At 38.2% G+C, this 26537-nt stretch overlaps 1 protein-coding gene across 1 annotated transcript in view; it reads left to right on the top strand.

Annotated features, from left to right (window-relative positions):
- ERICH6 (glutamate rich 6) overlaps window positions 1–12452 on the top strand; it is a gene marked incomplete at both ends in the record, with an annotated part of 32976 nt that extends 20524 nt beyond the window's left edge. The window contains 4 exons of the mRNA XM_080801762.1: window positions 2669–2754; window positions 4660–4815; window positions 7294–7522; window positions 12189–12452. Of these exons, the coding sequence (XP_080657888.1) occupies window positions 2669–2754; window positions 4660–4815; window positions 7294–7522; window positions 12189–12452 (735 nt within the window). The remainder of the gene's footprint in view (window positions 1–2668; window positions 2755–4659; window positions 4816–7293; window positions 7523–12188) is intronic.
- Window positions 12453–26537: the final 14085 nt, after the last annotated feature.

Below are 26537 nucleotides of genomic sequence, written 5' to 3'. Positions count from 1 at the left end.
CTCTTTATTCTGTATCATAGATTTCTTTATTACTTAATTACTCTATAGATAGATCTTAATATCTTAATATTTGGTAGATCACATTTGTCTTTCTCAGTCTTCTTCTTTAAGAATATCTTGGCTCTTCTAAGTTCTTGGTATTTCCTATAAATTTTAGAATCGACTTGTGAAGACCTCCCTTACCTCAACACATACAAATACTACAATCTCGTTAAAATGTGAATTGTAGTTACATTGGATCTATAAATCAATTTGGGAAGAATGTCATCATTAAAATACTTAATCTTCCAATCCATGAACATTAGGTCAAATTTATGAAAGGTGTTATTCAAATATTTTATTTTATTATTACCTTTCTGGTCTAAAAATCCTTGCAATTTTTGAGAGAGGTAGGCTAAAATATCCCATTATGATTATGGAATTTTTAATTTTTCCTTTTCCTATTGGGATATTTTGCTTTATATATGTTGAAATTATCTAAATATGGGAAAAATATTTTGTAATGTTGTATCTTCCTGGTGGATTTAAACTTTTATCATTATGAAGTAATCTTCTTTATCTCTAGTAATGCTCTTCAGTATTTTCATATATCATTTTTATTTATAATCTTTTTATATCCCTAGATTTTAGATTTGTCTCTTGTAAACAATATATGGTTGGAATTTTTCCTTAAAAAAAGAACTAAAACTAATCTGGCATTCTTTTTTTATTAACTGGAGTATTTAGTCTATTTAGACATAATTACTGACATTCTTTGATATTTTCTATTTGTTCCCTGTTATGTGTTTTTCTTTTCCTTTATTCTTTCTTGTCTTTTGGGGAGGGATATTTAAAATATATCATTCTGTTTTTTGTTCTACCTCTACAAGCTTGGGAGTTATACTCTCTGCCCTGTTATTTTTCTGGCTACCCTAGAAATTTTCAGCAAGTAAACTTAATTTATCCACGTCTGAAGTTCAGCTATAATATTTACCCTTCTCTCAGATACTATACCCAGAAATGGAATTGCTGAATCCCAGGCTATGCCTGTCTTTCACTTTACTAGATGAAGCTAAAATGATTTCCAAGTTGTTGTATTACATTGATTCACTAGAGGCAAACAATAGTGACTCTTGTTCTTCATCCTTTCCAATAGTCAGTACTATCAGAATTTACATTTTCTTTGCCAGTATGATAGATATATACTGATCTCTAATTGTGGTTTTAATTTTCCAGATTAATTTTCCAGGTTACTAATGATGTTGAGCACCTTTTCATTTATTGACCATTTGAGATTTCTCCTTTCAGAAGTGTTCAAGAGTTTTTTTGGCCCATTTTTCTCAAATGGCCATAATATCCAAGGGGAACTGAGTACCAGCATACATGCATAAGAATGTTCTCAGTTTGTAATAGTCAAAAACTGGGAATGACTCAGATAACCATTAAATAAATAGGGATAAATTCATACCCTGAAATACTATACACAAATGCAAGTTAGTGGACCACAGCTACACACTGGAACATGCATGAAACTCACACATAATATTAACAGAAAGAAAGAAAATATTAAAGACACATGATGTATGTTTTTACTTATGTAAAATTCAAAATGAGAAAAATTAAAGCTATATTGTTTAGAAATTGTAAAAGTGCAAGGAAATGACTATGAAGTCAGGTAGCGGTTATGTCTAGGAAAGAAAGTATCGACTTTGAGATAGACAAACAGAGGGGCTCCTAGAGTACTGGTATTATTCTATTTCTTGACCTTGTTGGTGATAACAATGGATGTTCACTTTATAATTACTAACAAAACAGCATGTTTTAGCACTGTTCTTAATGTATTTCATATTCATAACTTTTAAAATGAATAAAAATGTGTTATCTTCCAAAATAAATGGCAACATTTACATGAATATTTCGGTGGTTTCATTGTTTAGCCCTAGAAATCCTTGAATCGATTACATTGTTGTAATTCAATACAATTGTTATTCAATATAATCAATTGTATTGAATCAATACAAGATTAGGATTAAAAAGAATCTTTCATTATAAAATGTTACTGGGCACAAATTCATTTCCCTATTAAGTACTACATATAAAATAGTTAAAATTGGAGATATAATAAGGATTATCTCCCTGTATTTTTTTCTTCTTCTCATATGCCATCAGTGTTTTACTCAAATAACTTTAAGAGCAATCCTGAAGACAGACCAGATGCTACAGATCGTACTTGAGTTTAAAGTCACTCTGTAGAAGTATAATTTATATATATAGTTGAATTCACCTTTTTTAGATGTACAGCTCTCTGAATTTTGGCAGTTACGTAACCACTACTACAATCAGCACATAGAATATTTCCATTGTGCTAGGGCTGCTCTTTAATTTTCTGTTTTTTAGAGTAATATGTGAATAAGGTAAAAAAAATTTTTTAAAAAGCCTTTCAAACAGATATGTAATGTCAGATTCCTGCCTGAAAGCTTTTATCAAGTTATCGGGAGGGGCCAGGAATAATCTTTAATGATTCTTAAGGTTGTTTCTTGTCACTGTTGCAGGGCCGAAAATTTAAATTAAGAAATGGTTTGTATCACTGCCTAGCAAGCAACCAATGCCTGTTATTATCATAATTAATACACTGTATCTGGAACAATTAACATTAAGGGACCTTTCATTTTCTGTTGTACATACATAGATCATGAGGAAAGAGCTCTTGGAGAAGCACTACAAACATGGGAGCAAGTTTCTGACTTCATTTCCTGATGGAACAACACAAATATTGTATCCTTTCAACAAGTTATTTTTATTAGCTTTATTATATATATAATATATAGAAAACTGTAAAGAAAGAATATTACCCCAAACCCTGTCATCTAGAGAAAAGCTGTTAACATCTTTTTTATACACCTTTCCTTTTTTCTATGAGCATATATATATATAATTCTTTAAAAGTCAATTCCTCAACTCATTATTCATATTGTTCAACTTGCCCTCTTTATATAATAATATTAAATAACAATGTTATGAGCATATAATATGTAATAGAGATAGAAATACACCACTGGTTTTATAACCACAAGGTATTTCATTATAGAGATGTACTATAATTCATTTAACCTAACCTCAAAGGCAGTATCACAATTTTTTGCTATTATATGCAACAGCTAAATGAACAGCTCTGTGTAGACTTCATTTTATACTTTTCACTTATTTCCTTGAATTGAATGTCTAGAGGTAGAAACTCTGACTGAGAAATTAGGCATTTTAAAACTTTGATAGATTTTGTCCCCCAGAAAATGTGTACCAATTTATACATCTCTGAGCAGCACATTACTTTTTAATACAAAAATTCGATATCCATTTTATGGAACACTAAGTTATTCATCACTTGATATCATCCACCTCATGGCCAAGCCATTGACTATTTTGACACAAAGTCCATTTAATACATCAAGGAAAGTAAAAAACAGAGCTATGAAATGAGGAGAGATTTTTGGTGCCTGAAGTCCCCACTTTTATAGGAGAAAGACATGTTTGGTTATAGTTTCCTCAAAGTTTAATCAAACCCCAATAATCAAGCAGAAAAATGACTTTCATGGCATAGGAAGTATAATGAAGTTTTAGGTAAGGCCCCATGAGAAAAAGTGTAGGTTTTATTTTAATTACATCAATAAATTTTACATAACACCCTCCAGCTTCTATCATTAGTTATCATTTCAGGCCCTGTCTTTAATTCTTAATTCTCTTGAAGGCCCTGGCTGCTTTTCAAAATGACTCAGAGTCAATCTTGTATTTACCTTTCCTCTAATCTTCTCTGATCAGCTTAGATAGGACTGAGTATTAACAGTAAATTTTCCTCAATAGACTCTATTCATTTTGATGCTATTGTAAATGGGATTATTTTCTTAATTACATTTTCAGAATGTTCCCTGCTAGTATACAGAAGTACAATTTAATTTTTGTACATTGGTCTTGTAGCCTATAACCCTGCTGAACTCATTAGTCTAATATATTGTTCTGTGGATTCCTTAGGATTTTCTATATACAAGAGCAGGATAGTTTCACATCGTTCCTTTCCAATCTGGATGCCTTTCGTTTCTTCTTTCATAAAATATCTCTAGTTAGACCCTTCAGTGCAATGTTGAATAGAAGTGGGAAGAATAGACATTTTCATTTGGTTCCCAATCTTAGGGGGAAATCACTCAGCCTCTTGCCATTAAGTATGATGTCAGCTGTGGGTTTTTGTTAGACACTATCAGGTTGAGAAGTTTCCCTTTTTTTCCTACTTCTTTGAGTTATTTTTCATGAAAAGGTATTGGATTTTGTCAAATATTTTTTCTGTGTATATTGAGATTATCTTTTTTTTTTTTTTTTTGCTCTTTATTCTATCAATACAATACATTTCATTGATTGATTTTTAGATGTCAAGCCAACCTTGCATTCCTGGGATAAACTCCACTTTGGCATAGTATATAATTCTTTTTATACGTTGCTAGATTCCATTTGCTGGTATTTTGTTGTGACTTTTTGCATCTTGTTAATGTATTTTGATCCCATAAAAAGCATAAAATGCTTTTTGTAGCTCCCATTCCAGAATGGTTTCAAAGCCTCTCTCATAAATTTGAATTTATTCTCGGAATAGTCAAGGGCCATTAGAACAACTCAAAGGACCTTATCTGATCTCAGTTACCCATCCGGAAACCTAGCCATCATCCGAGTGCCCAATAAAATAAATGGTTTTACTTGTATAGTCCAAGAAGATATGCCAACTGACCCTGCGATCCTGGCATTGTTAGATTCTTCTGGGAGAAGTTCGTGCTATCATCCCAATGGAAATGTCTGGTAGGCTTCTAGGTTTCTCTTGCTGCCATTTTGGGGGGGGGGGGGACTGGTTTTGAAAATTTATTTTTCTTTCATTTTTTCCAACTTTATTGAGATATAATTGACATAACATCATAGAAGTTAAAAACATAAAATGTGTTGATTTGATACTTACATATTGCAAAATGATTATCACATTGCATTAGCTAACACCTCCATCATGTCACATAATTACCACTTCTTTTTTGTGTTGAGAACATTGAAAATATACTCTCTCAGCAATGTTCAAATATATATACAGTATTAACTATAATCTCTATGCAGTACATTAAATCCCTAGAATTTATCCGTCTTATAGCTGGAGGTTTTCTTTTTTTCTTTCAAATGATAAAAGTAAACAGAATGTAAGAATTTTTTAAGTTAGTGGTCTTTAGATAGTAATGTTCAACTCAGAGAAGTTTTTTTTTTTATGTCGTCCCATATCTTCTCAGTGGAAAAATCCCAGACAGCTACGTAAAACAAAGCTCATCACATTCTTTTTATAAACAGTAAGAATATATGAATTTTGTGATTTCAGTATTTCAGTATTAGAAAAAAAAATCTCCAAACAAATTATATGGTCACATGAGGGATTTGGGATATGAACCCAGGTGGTTTCTCTAGAGGTATGCCTGATAATTTTATACTACATCATCTATGGAAATAATTTACAATGGAAGCTGCCATACTGTGTTGTTATAGTTTTTCTGTGTGTGTTATGTTTTGAGATATATCTATAACTATTCCAATATTCCTATAGCTATAACTTATAATAACATACCTACAAAATGTCTACAGATCCTGATCCCATTTTAATCTATGAACTTATCTACTCTGTGACTTTGCCTCATATCATTTAGCCTGAGAAAGTAAAATTTGGGTTCTAACTTCAAATGCAGTTCCAACTTCCTGAACTTTTCAGAAAGACATATACTCTCCCTTTAAATTATGTACAGGAATAACTACCTCATCTTGAGAAACTCCATTCATAATCGACAAAGTCTGGACATTCTACCAGTACTTAAGAAAGTTAAGACACTTGTGTTTTTTAGGTCTAAAGCAGCAGTCCATTATCCCTATTTGTACTGGAGAATTTCTACTTATCCTTCAGGGTTCAATAGCAATTCTATATTATATGTGGTGGGCACTGTCTTAATTGTCACCAGATCTTCATTGGTTTCTAGGACTGTTCTCCTGTCTGTGAAGTCCCCTGACCCACTAATTGAATTCCCGACCCTCTGATGTGACTTCTGCATACTCTCATAGCCCCTTCTACCTGCCTCTGGCTTTCGTGTAGCAAGTCCATCTCCCCTCTTGGACAGACGGTCTTTGAAGTCACACTCTGAATATTTGTCCCTACAAGCATGTACATGATATAGACTCAAAGAATGTTATTAAGTGAACAATTTTTCTACATAATTTTACCCAAGTTTTACTTTCATCCACATTTCAAGATGAAAGGAAACTTCTTCCTCCCACCTACAATAAGATCATCGACTCAATTTCTCATTTACACTTCTGTTATTAGACTACTGTCAACTAATCAGCAGTGGGGAAATAAGATATTATCTTACTCTAGGACCCCTCATGGCCAATTCATCTAGTTTAAAAAAAATAATTTATTATCAAATTCAGCAAACTTTCTAAATACCCAGAGCTGTACGTATTCCCTTTCAAGAAAGGGATGGAGATCCAAGTTGGAAGACAGTGAGAGCGCACGAGGAGATAACTAAGTAGAATGGCAGTCCCTAGTGCCACTGGGGCTCAGGCTGTGCCGGGCCTGATATGTATATAATGTAGTAAATGTGGCATCAGCTATGCCAAGAGAGTACGGAGGCCCCGTTAGTCTAAGCTCTACTTTGTGCTCCATCACAAGGCTCTTCACTGGCATCCTGAGCCATTTCAGAGATGTTCCCAGAGTCTCTCCTGCCCACACCCAGCCCTGACAAGAACCGTCCTAGGAGGACTCCTGGCTCCTAGTCGCTGGGTACTGTTAGAACACAGCTGTCCTGTACTCAGGCCAATGAGGTCTTTCCTAGGACTTAACAGCCAGGGGTCTTCATTGTGTCCTGGGGAAAATTTAAGCACTGGTCTTCTCCCCTCTTCAGATACAGCCTGCTTGCCTCACCTCCATGTCTTCTTGTCTGTCCAGAGTAAACCTTCCCTGCTCCCCCTTCCTTTTTCCCAGCACACAGTTTTCCAGATCCCTTTACCATCGTGGTTCCATCTTTGGGACCCAGTTTGGTTTATCAGTAGGTCTTGAATTGGATCCACCACTCTAAATTAGTATAAAATCCAGTCACAGTATCACCACTCACAAGGTTACCTGAGGTTCTGCACTATTTGTATGCCGCTGGCTAGCGAAAACTGCTGCTCCCCTTGGCTAGCAAGCAACAGGGCTAATTTCAAGGTTAAAGTAAAATATGATGTTTTGTAATTTTCAATTTCCTTTCTGCCCAGGGTATACATCAATATCTTGGGAGGTCAATACTCGGATCAAGCTGGCAACAGAATAAGGGCTTGGAATTGGTCCAGTTCTGTTGCTTCCTCACCCTTTGTTTCATTTAAACCTGTCTTTCTGGCTTTGAACCATTACATTGGAATTCGCATCTTAGAACAAGACAAGATTTCAATCACTTTTCTAGCAATGGGCCAACAGGCAAGAATCAGTGTTGGGACCAAAGTGAAGGTAGGTACATTTTTTGAAAACAGTTCAAAGCATTTAGAATAATGAGAGTAAATGACTCTTGTTAGTATTATGACTGAGAGATTATACTTGTGTGTAATCTGCTATCCACTAAGAGTTTTGGAATTCAATGAAAAAAACACATAGTGAAAATTTCATATGGAATTGAGGTAACCTTATTGTTTGTTCTTCAGAAATTCCTTTTAGTACAGAGCGGATAAAACTAACATTTACTGTGTTTACTCTGTGACCAAGTAGTGCTACTTTGGGGGTTTGGGTTTAGAATTTTGTACTGCGTTTGTTTTTCCTTTGTGCTCTGGCAGAAAGCCCTGGGCTGAGTCAGGAGACCCTGGGTTCCAGCCACGTTAAAGACCAAGTATAAGTTCCGTCTCCTTGGAGACACTTTCCAGACCACCTAGACCTTTGCCCAATCAGGGTCCATCATGGCTTTCCCTGGGGGTGTTCATGTACTCACCTCTGTCCCTGCATTTGATGGACCATGCTGCCTTACTTGCCCTTGTGGCTGCCTTGCCTACCAGATGGTAAGCTCCAGGACAAAATCTCTGCCTTATGGATTGCTCTACTCTACCCAGGGCATGGCCTAGAATACACTGTCAGTGAGTGGCATGGTTAAGAACGTGGCCTTCAGGTTACAAGGACATAGTTTCATACGTCAACTCTGCCACTTAGCTAAGTGGGTGACAGAACTTCAGTTCCCTCATCTATAAGATGGGGATAATGATTCCCACCAAATAGATTGCCAAATATTCAACAAGAATACAAAGTATAGATCATATAGCATGGTGCTTGGTACCAACTAAGTACTCAATAAATGATAGCTCCACACAGAGTTTGTCAATTATATAACTCAATAATGTTGAGATATATATATGGAGAGAAAGAGAGAGATAAATAGAGGTCTATGTAGCATATCTAGGGTGTGGCTCTGAACAAGTCAGTTAAACTCAAAGCCCTTTGTTTCATCAATTTTTAAAAGGAAGAGATTGCTCCAGACTTCAAAGGTGTGGTCAACCTTGAAAACTTCTACACTTTTAAATAAGTGGAAATATGACCTCCATATTCAGCACAGGCAGGAATATCTCGTAGAGACCAAACAAAAGGGACACTTCTGAGTCTGCCAACTCCAAACCCCCAAGAGGGTCTACCACGCACTCAGCACTATTCCAGCCACTTTCCATCTGTCTGGCTATTGGGGTCCTCTGTTTAGGCTCCAGACAAGCTTCTTTGTTAGAAATTGATGAGATAGGCTTCTTTCTGGTTACATTCATGGTAAATGCCTTCTTACCAAAAATGTAAAAAATGTTCTCTCTCCCCCTTTGCTCCTAAGAAATGAATTTTAATCAGAAGAGAGTCGTTTTGATGCCAAAAAAAAAAAAATTGATGTTCCATTTCTCATTATCCTCATGATCAGCCTTTCTTTAGGTTTTTAAAAATTACAAAAGTGATATGTTAAATACATTCTCATATTCGAAGATTCAAATAATATAGAAATAGAGTGAAAAGTCAAGATTCCACTTTCATCCTTTCATCATCTATTCTAACCCCTTTCTTAAAGGTCATCACTACCCCAAATTTAGTATTTCTCTGTTCAATGTATTTATAAATTATTCATACACATCTTTGTTACAATAAAAATTGGATCATATTGCTTGTATTGTTGGGGGGGATTCTGTTTTTGGTTTCCACTTAAGGAGTATTAGAGGTTTTTCCATGTCTACATTTCCAAAAGCGTTATTTGTCTATTTTATTCTTAATGGCTCCATAACATTTTATATGCAGTGTAATTTTTGCCACATGGAGTGGCCTCCCAGTGGTACCAGCCAGTTGTTCACTTCCTCTTCCTGGAAGCATTTCTTGCCTTGCTTCCCTTGATTTTCCTTCCACCTCGGGAACTGTTCCTTCTCCTTTTTTCTTTGCTCTCTTCACCTCTGCATTTTCTACATATTGAGGGGCACCAGGCCTCCCCCTGGGGGCTCTTCTTCATATCCCTAGGTGAATCCCTCCTTAGGTGGTCTCATGGAGTCTCCTGCCCTTCAATACCACCTCCATCTTGATAATCCTTTCATTTTCTCTCCTGAACTTTTAGCTTTCACATCCCAGGATGTGAAACCCTGCATCTCCATTTGCATGTGTAAGAGGGCATTAAAAACTTGGCGGAAAAAAACTTGGCGAAATTAGATCCTAGAGAATGCCTGCCCCCCTCCATCCAGTCTTCTCCACCTCAGACAGTGACACCTGCACTCCTTCCCTGCTGAGGCCACTTTGGAGGAGTATTCCTTCTCTCCACGTCAGAGCCTCACATCTATTCCCTGCAAGTCCTATAAACCCCACTTCCCGTACCCCTCCGGTCTCAAAGCCATGGTCTCAAATCTTCTCATGTCCTCTAATACCAACCCTTTGTCTGCCTCTTGGGCCGAGTTCATCTCTTGTTTAAATCATTGTAAGAGCTTCCTAATGAGTCTCCCTGCTTCTGGTCTTCCCCAGTTGACTCTCAAGGCTGTGGTTAGGAAATTCAAGATGTTGACTATCTCCTTGGTGCTTTGTGCCTTCTGCCTTGGGCCAGCCCGATCTTCCACCTCACCTATTAATTCTTCAGCTCTGCCCATTATGAGATTCAGTGTTATCAGTGAAATTCTTTGTTTTTATTTTGACAAAAATATTATATTTTCAACATGTATTATTCCCAATGTCCCTACAAGTGACTTTTGCCTTAAATACTATTCTGTATGATGTTTGATTGCTATACCGGCTTTCTTTTTAGTTAGCATTTGCTTGGTGTGGTGTTTTTGGTTTTTTTTTTTTTTTGCATTATTTGATTTTCAATGTTTTTATACAATTTTAAGTTAGATGTGTCTCTTGCAAACAATATATAACTGGATTTTGTTGCTTTCTTCAACCTGACAGACTCAACCTTTTAATACATTTTAATGATCACTCTAAAATTGTTAACACATTGGGCACCTGGGGGGCTCAGAGGGTTAAAACCTCTGCCTTCTGCTCAGGTCATGATCCCAGGACACGCATCAGGCTCTCTGCTCAGCAGGGAGCCTGCTTCCTCCTCTCTCTGCCTGCTTCTCTGCCTACTTGTGATCTCCATCTGTCAAATAAATAAATAAATAAATCTTTAAAAAAAATAAAATTGTTAACACATCTTTTTTCCTATATGCATAGAATTTCCAAGTCCTCTAGTTATTGCTTCTCTTTGACAAGAATTCTCTCCCTCAGAAAATATTAACCATACATATTCGAGTCTTCCTCTGGCTGTCTCCTTGAATATTGGTATCTCTGATAGGTTTATCTGGCCTCTCTCTCACAGCCTCAAATTTCCTCATATATTCGGTAATTCCAGGTTGTGTGTTCATTTTGTATTTGAGAATCCCTACTTTCCTGCATATTTTACTTACTGAAGCTTGTTTGTGGGGCCTTTGGAAAAGTGGTATATGTTGAGGGGCAGAAGGCTAGCCCCAGGGCCAGACTTCCAGCTCCAGCCTGTGCAGCCTCGGGGGCACGATGATTGAAAACAGGTGCAGCCCCATCCACATAAGGGCTGCCTCCCAACTGATCAACTGATTGTTCTAGCATTTACCTCAGGGTCCCTCCTCCTTCTCACTTCTGGATGTGTTTTGGGTTAGTGGTTTTATTTGATCATATTACCTCTCTATGGATATGGTCCCATCTGTTTTTTGATATTCAGAAATTCTGTAAGATTATTCCTGCTGATCAGAATCTTTTCTATTTCCTAGAACCATCACTGATTTACTCTCTTAAAAAGTTTTCTGTGATTCTATGGAATCAGGATTGAAGGGAACTTATAAATGCTGGTCCATTCTTTGTTATTCTTGTCTCATACTCCCTGTCCCTCCCTTCCTCCCTTCTTACCTTCTGATGCAGAAGGGAATGCTGTGCGTTCTTGAGTCTCTTGTAGGTACGTGGTAACACTGATGGCGGCAGGTTGCATTTAGCCCACTCCACTGAGGCTAAATGCCCCTCCTAAGCTGGTCCTGAATCCACATATGGGCACACACAGGCAAAACCATCCTGACAGATCATTCCCCTTCCTGCAGCTGCAGGAATTCAGACATCAGCCTGAATCACCAAAGGCTGTGAGGAAGGGGAAGCGCAGAGGCCAAGGGAGGGTCAAGGAAAGGTTAATGTGGAATGGCTTCCTGGGGGCAGGGGCACATTTTAGAAGGAAAGGAGTTTCAGTGGTCCGGGTCCTACCTGAAAACTCAGCTGAGGTGCTCCCTTCTCTGAGGAAGGCCGCCTGCTCAGCGCTTTCCTAGCCTCCAGTCCAGCACTGACCATGCTCTCCCCACTGGGCATCTCCCCAGGAAGGGGCTGTGCTTGAGGCATCTTGGTGCTCCCCTCAGTATATGCTGATACATTACTTGAATAAAATGTGAGCGTTTGAAAGTATTCAAATTCTATGTGGTCAGGCCTGCTCTGGTCTCTCAAATCTCCACAGCATTTTAGCTCATTCCTCCTTCAGATTAGATTAACACCGCTGCCCAACCTTATCCCGCCTCCCACCCGGCTTTGTAGATAAGGAATCAAGGGAATCCTACTCCAAATTGGTGCTGCCTCCACAAACTCCTGGCTGCCACAGGCAGGGCCCTGAGCTTCCCTTCTCTTTCTCTTTGCTGAAAAGTTCCCTAACCCCGAGGATATTCCAGTTCTCCGGTACCTGAATGGGGATGATCTGCTGCTGCTGGCCAACTTAATAAAGATTCGGCGCCTGTTTCATAAACTTGAAGGATGTGCGAATTTTCCCTCCAGCCAGGTTTGGGAAAAATTAAAGCAACCTTCCTATCTTACTTCACTTTCTGTAAAACTAATTGCCCTTTGTCACAATTCTGGTATAAAAAAAGATATAATGAACACAATATCAGCTATAATAAATGAAAATACTTAAATGATGATACCTTCATTTTTTGTTATTTTGGGAGGGGGTGCGAGAGATTTCAAGAAAAGTGTAATGACCAGGAAATACCAAGAAATATGGTTTATTATAAATTTAGAACACATCCTGAGTCATCAGTAGCTTACATTCATAGTTGGAAAACTACTCACTTTTAGGACACCAGAGAATGAGCATAATCATTCGTAAGTGTCCATTATCAGAGTTCTATCAGAAAAACAGAAAGCAGGGTGCCTGGGTGGCTCAGTGGGTTAAAGCCTCTGCCTTCGGCTCAGGTCATGATCCCGGGTTCCTGGGATCCAGTCCTGCATCGGGCTCTCTGCTTAGTGGGGAGCCTGCTTCCTCCTCTCTCTCTGCCTGCCTCTCTGCCTACTTGTGATCTCTGTCAAATAAATAAATAAACTCTTAAAAAAAAAAAATAGAAAGAAAGCAGGATTAGATGCTTCCAAAACCCATCCAAAAGGCTACGGAAGTGAAGGTCAAGGAAAACCCCTGCTGCAGCTTCAGGAGCACAGGATCACAGGGAAGTGCCATCTACCCCATGTCCACCCCTCCTGCCTGACCCAGGCTTCTGCTCTCCCACCTCGAAAAGTGAGGCCTCTGGCTGGGGAACGCACAGAGGTTCCTAGACTCACGTCTTGATCAATGCTAAATGTTTCAATTTTATTTTTGCCCTCTCCCCTCTTCCTTTTCACTGATGAACTTTTAGTTTCTATCAAGTGAGACAAGTATTAAACTAATTGAACTAATATGTATCTGTACAGCTCTGAAAAAGTAGCATGTAGTAGACACTTAATCACAACAAAGCCTTAACTGAATCTGTTTTTTGTACATCGGTAAGAATTATTTGGGGATGCTAAACCCATAGTGGATACTGAATGAGAACTTAATTGGGGACTGGCAGGATAATGAAATGACATCTTTAATCATGTTGCTTCATGTTTAGGGACAGAATTTATTTAAAATTATCTTCACTTTCATACTCTGATTACTCTTCAGATCAGATAAAGCCTTCACTTTTCAAAATTATCTTAACTTTAAAAGTAACTACATGTAATAAAGAAATTGATGTTGCTTCTTTAAAAATGTATTAAAAATAAAATGTTTCCAAGTGAAAAACATATCTAAATCTATTTATCTATTAACCCTAATCTATTAGGATCATATGTCAGGGCAGTTTTATTTATTTAAAGGATTGTACTGTTAAAATAACAATAATGATACAGTATAACAATACAACAATAATATGTACAAAAAGTGGATTGGGGTATGCCATAGATTTTATATATCAATGTCTGCTTTTCCATATGGCTGTTTTAGGCAATCTCATTTTTGAATAATCCAGTCTGTTAATTCATGGGTTGTTGTTGTTTGTTTTTTTTTTAAATAACAACCTCTTCAAAAAAATTACTCTTATGGCCATAAAGTTGTCATATACTAATACTTTAGTATTATTTTAATAAATTGAGGGAGAAGAAAACACTTTACATGTGTAGGTTTTTCCAGATGTAAACGTTAAAGAAATCACTGATGTACTTAAAGCTTTGTCTCTTTTTATTTCTGATCTCAGGATTATGACTTTTATTTTTGTTTATGCATATTTTAGATTTTATGTATACATTTTTGACAGATAAAATGATCACATTTTAAGAAGACATATATGTACTTCAATGTAACTGATAAGCAAAGAAATTACAATTCTTTGCTCCAGGTAAAGTTGGCAGCAGTGTTCAGCAAAGCCCTGCTGGGATCAGAATGTAAAACCATATCCAGTGTATCAGCCTGTGCAAACTTTTTACGATATATGAACTAAATATTTTAAAGTCCGTTTCATTGGTGGTCTTTTCTGCTAACAAAAGTAATATGAACTCGTAGAGAATCTGGGAGATTACAGAAGTATAAAGATGTTAAAAGTACTCATAATCCCACCACAGGGAAATAGCCATCTTTAATATGGTGCTCTATTGCTAGTTTCTAGTCCCTTATCTGGATTTATGTATGGTTATGTTTTTCAAAGATTTTTTTTTATTTACTTGACAGAGAGAGAGAGCGAGCACAAAAAAGGGGAGTGGCAGAGGGAGAAGGAGAAGTAAACTCCCCACTAAGCAGGGAGCCTGATACAGGACTCTATCCCTGGACCCCGGGATCATGACCTGAGCCAGGGGCAGATGCTTAACCGACTGAGCCCCGAGGCTCCCCCTGCCTTCGGTGAACATTCAGAAGCAAATTTTATATTTTAATAATAATTTTTAGGGGTGCCTGTGTGGCTCAGTCAGTTGAGCATCTGCCTTGGGCTCAGGTCATGATCTCAGGGTCCTGGGATTGGGCCTGGCACTGGGCTCCCTGCTCAGCAAGGAGCCTACTTCTCCCTTACTCCCCCTTTGTTCCCTTTCTCTCAAATAAATATTTAAAAAAATAATAAAATAAAAATAATAATAATAATTTGTAAAACACAGAAATGAACTGTGCTTTTCTCCAACTATGTTAGATAATACACAAAAGGTGATTTAAAAATGTTATTTTAGGGGCACCTGGGTGGCTCAGTGGGTTAAAGCCTCTGCCTTCGGCTCAGGTCATGATCCCGGGGTCCTGGGATCGAGTCCCGCATCAGGCTCTCTGCTCAGCAGGGAGCCTGCTTCCTCCTCTCTGTCTGCCTCTCTGCCTACTTGTGATCTCTGTCTGTCAAATAAATAAATAAAATCTTTAAAAAAAATAATATAAAAATGTATTTTACTTCAAACTAAATAATTATTATTCTATTGTTTCATTTTCCTACAACAAATATTATGTATGTATATTTTCTGCTCTACCTTATTCCAGAAACAATGTAAGGAATCTTTTAGGAATATATTCAATATAGGAAAATAAAATAATTTTAAAGCATATAAATATAACTGAGACAATATGAAATGAGTTAAACTTCCAAAAACACATCCTCTAGTCCTCTTATAATGAAAAGGTAACTCTTCTCAAATTCCGTGCTTCCTTGGAGGGAGTGTCTTATCGGATACTACACTTGACCTTCAGGTTGAGAAGCGATGGGGAGTGTCTTAACCATTTTCTTCCCCTATGATTCAGAGTGAAATCTAGGAATTAGGATACCCTGATTGGAGCCAAACTGGCAAATCAAAAGAGGGTGATAAAGAGACTGTATGTGTGTCCACAGCCAGAAAGAGAACCGCTGAACTCTCTCTGTCACACCTCGTGGTGGCCCAGCAGTAGACGATGCACAGAAGAGTCTAGGTGCAAACCAACACTGCTATTCGCACCCGCTTTTTACACACTGCTCTACAGGACTGGCACTGGGAAATGAAAACAGTGCAACATCCATCCAGATTCTTCAGTGATGATGCTCATATGAGTCATTTTCTGAATACCCCAGGCACATCCTCTGTGAAACTATTAAGCAAAGTGCTAACACAGTGGGAAAACAATCAGCCTCTTGCTCCCTTGTTCATGTGAAAACATACCAACACCTGACAAATGCTGAATGAAGAAACAAAGTGAAATCTCTACCAGGGACATACACGGCCTGGAGCGGAATTCTGGGTGTCTCATCGCTGCTCCAGCCGTGCTTGGCATTGTGGGTTTAGGACAGACTAACAGTGCCCCATTCAAAGGCTAGTTCTTACCTCAACAGTGTGTGGAGAACCTGGTTTTCTCTAGAGCTGAGCTATGACTGCTTACAAATTTCAGTTAGACACACAGCAGGCAACTCTCTCTGTATAAATCAAATATATTAATAAACCGGTTTTCATTCCAGGTCCAGAATTCACCCCATCCATTTATTTCTTCATCTGCTTAATAAACATTTATTAAATGACTACTTTGTGCCAAGCACTGGTGATACAATGCTTAAATTCAGTTTCCTCTTCTCAGGGAAAAAGAGAGCATAACAGAACAATGAGGTAAGTGCAGTGATTGGGAGTAGTACAGGGAGCACCCAAAAGAGACCACCTGTCCCAGCCCAGGAAGGTGAGTGAATCAACTGACTGATCTCAGAATAATCAGGGTATTTTCTCCATAAGGAACAAGTAATCCCTTTAGTAGGTCAACTGGATGCAGTAATCACAAGTGATTCAAATGATGCCCACAAAGTCACCACCGCCCGGACATTAGTAAATGAATCTATCCTCAGTGCCTTGAGGAGTCTTCCACACCTATCAGTTAGCAAGAAAGGGCCAGAGATGAGTCAGGCAAACCTCATCCTTTACTAAGCACTTATGGAAGCCACAATGACCTCCAGAAAGATGGCAGGAGTCACTGGTTCTGGGCATTGCAGGTACAGGGGGATGACCTGACCTCAGTCCAAAGAGAGAGGTTCAACTGTGGATAGAGTCAATGCATGAGATCTTGGGACATGTCAGAAGGAAACAGATAGCACTAGACAGGGTGTCTGTATGGATACCATCAGGGTCCTCTACATTCACCCAATATACACACCAGTGGTCAGCAAAATGCTGGGACAGTGAATGTGGGAGAAGTGACAGGAAGGGGTAACAAGTCACCATGTGGAGAAGGCATTCATATATACATTCACTCACTCAATAAAAATTTGGCACATGTCAGGCATTGTATGTGGCCTTTGCAGAGTTTATATTCCAGTGAGCAAAAAACAAGCTAATTTCAAATTCTGATAAATACAATGGAAAAAAAAACCCAAAACCCACAAACAAACCCAGTAATGTGAATGAGAGCTATGGGGTAAGTAGGAAGATAAATAGAAGGACTACATTTGTATTACCTGATCAGAGAAGGCCTCTCTGAGGGGTTGCTATACAAAGGTTGAGAAGAAACCAGTCATGCATGGAGCTGGAAGGAGAGTGTTCCAGGCGCAGAGAACAGCCAGTTTGGAGGTGGAAAGGAGTTTGCCTGCATGTCCCTGCCATAGAAGGATACCCGGAATGAGGTGAGGCTGGAGAGGCCGGCCAGGTAAGAGGAAGCCAGGTAAAGCAGAGGCGTGTGTACCATGGTAAGGAGTTTGGATTTTATTCTATAGACACTTGTTCTTTAAGGGCATCTGACTGCTCATCACCCTGCACTTTTTCTCTGTCCTATCCAGTAACGACAGCTGGGAGCAAGGACTAAAAGCCATGGAACACTCAAGTACCTCTGGAGAAAATATAAACTGGCAGCATCACTTTGGCCAGCAATCTACCTAGTAAGGCTGAGGACGTGTATACCCGACATAAGGAGACAAAAACAAGCTTGCGCACTGCCACAGTTTCTAACAGCAAAACAAACTATCCATCAACAGAAGAATGGGTAAATTATGGAGTGTTATGGACTGAATGTTTGTGTTCCTCCAAAACTCCTATGTTGAAATCTAATCCCTAATGCAGTGGTCTTTGGAGGTAGGGGCCTTTGGGAGATGAGCCCTTTAGAATGGAGCTAGACCTTATCAGAAGAATCCACAGAGTTAGCTCACGCTCTTTCCTCCACGTAAGAATAAAAGGAGAAATCAGTCTGCAACCCAGAGAAGGGTTTTCACCAGAACCCAACTATACTGGCACCGTGATCTCAGACTTTCAGCTTCCAGAACTGTAAGAAATAAATTCATGTTGTTTATAAGTTATCAAGCCTGTGGTGCTTTGTTACAGCAGCCCAAACTAAGACATGATGTCTCCATACAGTGGAATTCCATACAACAGTGAAAATGAATAAATTAGAACTATCTGAATTAATATAAACAACCCTCAAAAACATTCTCATTCTGAAGGAAAAAATCATAAAAGGGAAGAGGAATACCTTCAGTATTATTCTATTTATATAAAGTCTTAAAACATGTCAAGCAATCCCACATATCATTGAAGTAGACACACCTATTACGAAGAGGGGCATGGCAGTGGTAGACTTCAGGTTTCAGGCTGCTGCTTCCCACTGGAGGGACACGTGATGGGGAGAGGGATGCAGGGGCTTTGACTATCTCTCAAGCAAGGTGATAAGTTCATGGGCCTTCATTAATTCTTTATATATAAAGAATTTTTAATATCCGAAATGCTCTTCTTTTCTCTTTTAAAAGGCTAGCCAGAAGCAGGCAAGCAAACATAGAGGACACTTGAAGAATTTTTTAGGAGAAGCAACAATCCTTTGAGTCAGCAGAAACTTTAACTAGATTCTTAAAATTAGAGTCGGGAATCAGATCATGTAAGCCAGAACTTAGAAATTTCTTCTCTCCTCATCCAAAGAATAAATGATGTTCCTTTAATACATGACATTCTTTGTTTTTTAACTCTATCCTTACATAAATCACCAGAGACAGAGACCAGATTCAGAGCTTAACATGAACAATTTAGAAATTCTTTACTCGGGTTCATTCAATTCATGTATCTAGAATGCTCACATGTGATATTCTTCTATTTAAGAAGATGTGCTACATTTCCCTGTGTCCACATTACCTGACTCCTTTCCCCAACGCCAGAATTAGGCAGGGATACTACACACTTCCATATACTTCCAAGCTCTTGACAATCCATTCATTGTAGCATTCAATGGAGATGGAAAAAAAAATCTCATTCCTAATTCCGTAAAATCAAATGATGTATTATGAACTCCTCTGTGGTCAAAAGATAGATATGATGGTATCTGACCAAGTCTACAACAAAGTGAGAGCTGGAGACAGAGTAAACTAATCCTCTCTCATACTCCTATATTGATTACAGTTTAAATCTCACATAATCCTGCAAATTTCCAACAACAACACAGACTGAAAGATGCTAAGTGTCTTACTTAGGTCTCACAACTGACCAGGCAGTGAACTAGAAAGAGAGCCTTGGTCTTCAGATCTGATCCAATGTTCTTTCTTCTGTTCCTCACCTGGATGCTCTTTGCCCAAAGCCAGAGCTCTGAGAGCCATGTGCTGAAGTGGAAATCATCGGTTAGACCATCTAGGGGCGAGTCCCGCCTCTCCACCAACTAGCTTTGTGTTGTGTCCTTGGGCTAGTTACTTAATCTCTGTGGGCCTCAGTACTCTCAGCTGTAAACTGAAAAAGATAAAATCATCTTCCCACAGCGATCATGGCCATTAGAGAGAATACAGGTACAGTGCTCAGCCTGCAGCAAGCGGTGCTCAGTGATGGGAGCCACTGTAATTGCTATGGAAACCCAGGAAAGCCCCTGCAAGGATAAAAGCAGCCTGTTCACACAGTCCTTCCTAAACCAGGAAATGACCTCACCTCTCTTCTGAGGACCAAGAGAATTAGAAATAGATCACGGAATAATTTAAAAGTAGTAATAGGAATGGAAAGCTGATTTCAGAAGAGAATGATTTCATTATTACTATTAAAATTATATTAATAAATATTAAAAACAGTGATAGTAACTTTGTATCATACAAACACATTAGCTTCTGTTACCCACAGATTAGATAACAAAGTGCTAGATCAGGATGGCCTGAGTGGCTCAGTTCCTTTGGCCGCTGCCTTCGGCTCGAGTCTTGATCCCAGAGCCTGGGATCAAGTCCCATATCCGGCTTCCTTCTCTGCAGAGAACCTGCTTCTCCCTCTCACTCTGCCTGTTGCTCTCCCTGTCAAATGAATAAATAAAATCTTAAAAAAAAAAAGAGAGAAGAGAAGAAAAAAATGCTAGATCAAACATACGCACACAATTCTGTAAGGGCACATTTAAGTTTCTGCCGCATTTATTGTTTATCAATCCTTAAACAGATGAAATTGTATGTAGAGTATGGATCTGTTTCTGCTTCACTGAACTACAAAGACAAGGTTTAAAATTATATCCTAGTGAACGGCCGTAGGCCCTCCAAAAAGAAAAAAGCAATCTATCCAGATGAGTGATGGTCAGACTCTTCCCTTCTCATGCCCTTAAAAAAAATTTTTTAATGCATGTTCTCTCTTGCATATCCTTTATTAATGTCTGTAAGGATTCATAATAAGTTTAAGAGGTTGTGAGGAACGTAATTTCTAATGTATTGTGAATTTTGACAATTTGAAATAAAACATTACTTTCTAAGATGAAGTCAGTGGAATCTAAATGCCACCAACTTTAATGTGACACCCACCCTTAATGTATTTAAAAAATATATGAGGGGCGCCTGGGTGGCTCAGTGGGTTAAAGCCTCTGCCTTCAGCTCAGGTCATGATCCCAGGGTCCTCGAATCGAGCCCCTCATCGGGCTCTCTGCTCAGCAGGGAACCTGCTTCCTCCTCTCTCTCTGCCTGCCTCTCTGCCTACTTGTGATCTTTGTCTGTAAAATAAATAAATAAAATCTTTGAAAAAAAAATATATGAACTAGCTCTTCCTCAACACACCACCAGTATGACGATCACTATTCTTTCCACTTTGGGAAATATTTTAAAAGTTCCACATAATAACTAAACAAACAAACAAAAACCACCACACACAACATACAAATACATATACATTTTGTATTCATATATATGCATATTTTTTATAGTTAATACATATACACATACACATGCACAAAATCAGATGGCCTGGATTCTAAATTTAAATTGGTCTGGTATGAAGATGGGCTTCAGTATTTTTTTTTAAAGCTTCCTGACTGATTCTCCAGGGCAGCGAAGGTTGATAACGACTGGATTAGGGCTAACATCAGGGAGAAAAACCATTTCCCTAAAAGCATCATAATGAGAACAGACTCCTGCAGACACTGGGACTAGCACTGCAGGGAGGGGCAGCAGGGCCTACTCCTTGTGTTCTCTCCCTTTGTGCTAGAAAGACAAATCACCATCTCTACTCTGAAGAACTCTAGGACACAGCGGTTGTCAGGAATTCAGGGACAGCAAAGGGTTTTCTGATAAAGCATACTGCCTGCCTCATGCAGAGATCAAGCTGACATCCTCAGACTCAAAGGAAATGTGCTTTTTTTGTTTAATCAACTTCTCTAAAGAATCAATGCAACTGTTTCAAGTGTAAGGCTATTCCATCATCTGCAGTATTGCAGGGCTTCATCTGCCTCTACGAGCAATGTGTCTGGTGTTCCACTGGCTGCTTTAAAGATTTGTCTCCTTATTATTGGTTTCCAGAAGGTAGAAAGCAACAACAAAAAAAATATCAATGAAACCAAAATTTGGTTCTTTGAAAAGATCAACAGAATTGACAATCCTTTAGCTAGACCAGCCAAAGGAAGAGAGAAGACTCAAATTACTTCAAACAGGAATAAAAGAGGGGACATTTACCAAACTTACAGAAATAAAAAGGATTATGAGGGAAAACTAGGAGTAGCTGTATGCTAACCTATCAGATAATTTAAATGAAATGGAGAAATTGCCAGGTTACACAAAATACTGAAACTGACATAAAATGAAATGGGAAATGTGATTTGGTCTATAATAATAAGAGATCAAATTAGTAATTTTTAGATTTCCACAAAGAAAGGCTTATCAGGCCCAAAGAAAAGATAGTGTCTCCGGTAAATTTTACCAAATAGTCAGAGAAGAATTAATATGAATTCTTCACAAGTTCCAGAAAATAGAGTAGGAATAAACACTTCCAAACCCATTTTTTGAGGCCAGTATTATCCTGATAGCAAATCAGACAAAAATTGCACAGGAAAGTAAAGATCTATATTGCTTGTGAATAGAGATGTAAAAATTCTCAACAAATGTTAGCAAACCAAATTCAGCAACATATAAAAAAGACTATACAGATGACCAAGTGAAATTTATCCCAGAAATATAAGATTGGTTTAACATCTGAAAATTAATGTAACAGACCATCATACAGTATAAAAGGGAGAAAATATAATTATTTCAATTAATGCAGAAAAAGCAGGGAACTTCCTCACCCTGACAGAGGACATCTCTGGAAACTTAACAGCTAGGATCAGGCTTAAAGGTGAAAGACTGGATGCTTTCCACAAAGATCAGAAAAGAGAAGGATGTCTGCTCTAGTTACTTCTAATTATCACTATACTGGAGGTTCTGATCAGGGCAAGAAAAAGAGAAAGTATCCAGATCAAAAAAGAAAAAAGTAGAACTATCTCTATTTGCAGATGGAATGATCTTATATACAGAAAACTCAAAGTAATCCACACATACAAACAAGTATTAGAATGAATAAACAACTTCAGTCAAGTTACAGAACACAGGATTAATATACAAAAATAAATTGTATTTCTACACACCAGCAATGAACATTCTGAAATGAAATTAAGAAAACAGTTCCATTTATGATACCATCAAAAAGTAAAATACCTAGTCATTATTATAACAAAAGAAGCCAAGACTTATACACTGAAATTTACAAAACAATGTTTAAAGAAATTAAAACCTAAGTAAATGGAGTAACACACATGTTCGTGGATCGGAAGACTTAATATTGTTAGGATGGCAATATATTCCAAGCCAATCTACAGATTGACATAATTTCTATCCAAATCCTGGCTTTTTTGTAGAAACTGACAAGCTAATCCTAAAATTCATGTGGAAATGCAAGGGATCTAGAATACCCCAAACAGTTTTGAAAAGTCAGAAGAAAGTTGAAGGACTCATACACCCCTATTTTAAAACTCGCTATAGGGGCATCTGGGTGGCTCAGTCGGTTAAGCATCTAACTCCTGATTTTAGCTCATGTTACCATCTCAGGTTTGTGAGATTAAGCCCTGCATTGAGCCCTGCGTCAGGTGGGCTCCGTGCTCAGCAGGGAGTCTGCTGGAGATTCTATTTCTCTCTCTCTCTCTCTCTCTCTCTCCCCCTCTGCCCCTCCCCTCACTCTTTCTCTCAAAAAAAAAAAAAAATCTTAAGAAAAAAAACAAAAAACCTTACTACAAAACTACAGTGATCAAGACAGTGTCATCCTGGCATATGACTAGACATATAGATCAATGGAACAGAATTGAGAATCCATTATAAACTCTTGCATTTATAGTCAATTGATTTTTGACAAGGTGAGAGCACAATTCAACAAGGAAAAATAGTCTTTTCAACAAATGGTCTGGGATAACTGGATATTCACATACCCACTCCCCCCAAAAAGCCCCCCCCAAATACAAAGATTAACGCAAAATGATCCCAGACCTAACTTTAAGAACTAAAACTATAGGGGCGCCTGGGTGGCTCAGTGGGTTAAAGCCTCTGCCTTCAGCTCAGGTCACGATCTCTGGGTCCTGGGATCGAGCCCCGCATTGGGCTCTCTGCTCGGCAGGGAGCCTGCTACCCACTCTCTCTGCTGCCTCTCTGCCTACTTGTGATCTCTCTCTCGGTGTCAAATAAATAAACAAAATATTAAAAAAAAAAAGAACTAAAACTATAAAACCATTAGAAGAAAACATAAGCATAAATCTCGATGACCTTGAATTAAGCAATGGTTTCTCAGACATAACACCAAAAGGAAAAGACATCAATTCATCAATATTAAAACTTTTTGTGCTTCAAAAGACAAAGGAAAACGACAACCTGGAGAATGGGAGAAAAAATTTGCAAATCACTTATCTAGCAAAAATCTAGTTTGCAGAATATATAAAGAACTCTTACAACTCAGAAATAAGACAAATAACCCACTTAAAAATGGGCAAAAGATCCGAACAGAGATTTCTCCAAGGAAGATATACAAATGGCCAATAACAGATCAACATCATCTGGTATCAAGAAAAAAATGCAAATAAAACCCTCAATGAAATACTACATCATAACCACAAGGATGGCTATAATCAGTGAGAGAAGATAACAAGTGCTGGCCAAGAATGTAGAGAAATATACTACTTATACAATGCTAGTGGGAACGTAAAATGGAACAGCCACTTTGGAAAACAGTCTGTTCATTCCTCAAAATACCAAACATAAAGTTACCAAATGACCTGGTAACTCCACTCCTAGGTATATACCCAAGGGAACTGAAAACATTATTTCCACACAAAAACTTTCACACAAATGTTAATAGCAGCATTACTCTTACCAGGCAAAGCAAACAACCCAAATGTTCATCAACTGATGCAATAGAATGTGGTGTATCCATATAAGAAAATAGTATTCAGCAATAAAAAGTACTCACCACACACTACAACATGGATGAAACTTGAAAATATTACACTAAGTGAAAGAAACTAGTCAGGCAAGATCACATATTACATGATGACTTCACTTACATGAATTATCCAGAATTAGCATATATGTACAGACAGGACATAAATTAGGGTTGCCTCCAGCTGGAGGATGCCAGAATAGGGAGAGGATAGGTAACGGGCATAGGCTTTCTCTTTGAGATAACGAAAATACTCTAAAACTGACTGTGATTGCAGGGGTTTATTTTAAACCCCTGACTTAAAATTAGGTTGTAGTGGGGCACCTGGGTGGCTCAGTCGTCAGGCGTCTGCCTTCGGCTCAGGTCATGATCCCAGGATCCTGGGATGGAGCCCCGCATCGGGCTCCCTGCTCAGCAGGAAGCCTGCTTCTCCTCCTCCACTTCCCCTGCTTTTATTCACTCTCTCACTGCCTCACTCTCTCTCTGTCAAATAAATAAATAAAATCTTAAAAAAAAAATAAATAAAATTAGGTTGTAGTGATAGTTGCATAAGCCTGTAAATATACTAAACCTCAGACTGTATAGTTTTAAAGAGTGAATTGTATGCCATGTGAATGATATTTCAATAAAACTTTTAAAATTTTGGAACATTTTTCATTATTTTTCAAGTATTTCCATTATGGAATAATGGAATAATATTTCCATTATTTTTCAAATATTTTCTTCTCCCTGCCCCTTTGAGATTCTAGTTACTCAAAAATTGTATCTCATAGTAGGTCCCACAGGTCACTGATGCTCTGTTAATTTTTTCAGTCTTTGATTTCTTCCTTCAGTTTAGTTTCTTTTGCCATTATCTTCAAGTTCACCAATCTTTTCATCAGTGTTTAATCTTCTCTTAAGCTCCTCCGATGAATTATTCATAAAAGATAATGCATTCTTTCACTGCTAGAAATTGCATTTTGTTCTTTTTGTTGTTGTTGTTCTTTTTTTATACATTCAATTTCTCTCATCATTGTATTCATGTTTTTAAATATTTGAACATATGTATAAAAAATTATATTAGGGACACCTGGGTGGCTCAGTCAGTTACGTGTCTGCCTTCAGCCCAGATCATGATCCCAGAGTCCCAGGATCGAGTCCCGCATCTGGCTCCTTACTCAGCAGGGAGCCTGCTTCTCCCTCTGCCTCGCACTCCCCCTCCTTGTTCTCTCTCTCTCACAAAGGAATGAATAAAATCGTTAAAAAAATTATATTAAAATCTGCTTATTCTATCATTTTAGTCATTTCTGGGTGGTTTCTATTTATTGGTTTTTCAAATGGCTATGACTCACATTTTCCTGCTTTCTATGTGCAGTCATTTCTTATTAAATCAACATTGCAAATTCTTTGTTGGGGAGTGTTAAATTTTGCTGTTTCTTTTACAGGGTGTTAAGAGTGTTCTGTGAGACATTTGGTTTAATTTTAAATCATGTTGAGCCTTTCAAGGCTTGTTATTAAGCTCAAGGCTTGTTATTAAGCTCACAGGTGTGAGTGAGGGCAGTCTTTACTCTGGGCTAGTTTAGCCCTACTGCCAAGGTGTGACCCTTCCAGAATCTCAACTGAATGCCCTATATGTATAACTCCATTCTGGCAGCTCAGAACACAAATGTTTCCCAGTCCTCTTGAGCTCTGGGAATTGTTCAGCCTACAACTCCCCGTTCTTTCTGCAGCTTCCTGGGGTTTCAGCAATACTCAAGGAAACTCCTACAGAGACTTTTGTGTGACTTTCTTCACATAGCTCCCACTTCTATGGTTTCTACCCCAAAATTCTAGCCACCACTTTGAACTCCAATCTGCATCCTCATCTTGGTAAAATTACTGTGTTCTGCTTGGGATCTCTGTACCTTGGTCTGAAAAGTGCCCCTGTTATGGACTGAATTGTGTTCCCTCCAATATATCAAAGCCCTCAGTGTGGCTATATTCAGAGATAGGGCCTTTAGTAAGGTAATTAAAGTAAGTAAGCTCCTAAGAATGAGGACCTAATCCTGTAGGACTGTGTCCTTATGAGACACCAGGGTTCCCTTTCTCTCTCTCTCTCTCCATGTGGGCACAAAAGAAAAATCACATGAGGACACAGTGAGAAAACAGTCACCCACAAGCC

Source organism: Martes martes (genome assembly GCF_963455335.1).
Source record: "Martes martes genome assembly, chromosome: 1".
NCBI lineage: Eukaryota > Metazoa > Chordata > Mammalia > Carnivora > Mustelidae > Martes > Martes martes.
The sequence above is the reverse complement of the archived record's forward strand: the minus strand, read 5'-3'. Positions and strand labels throughout refer to the sequence as shown.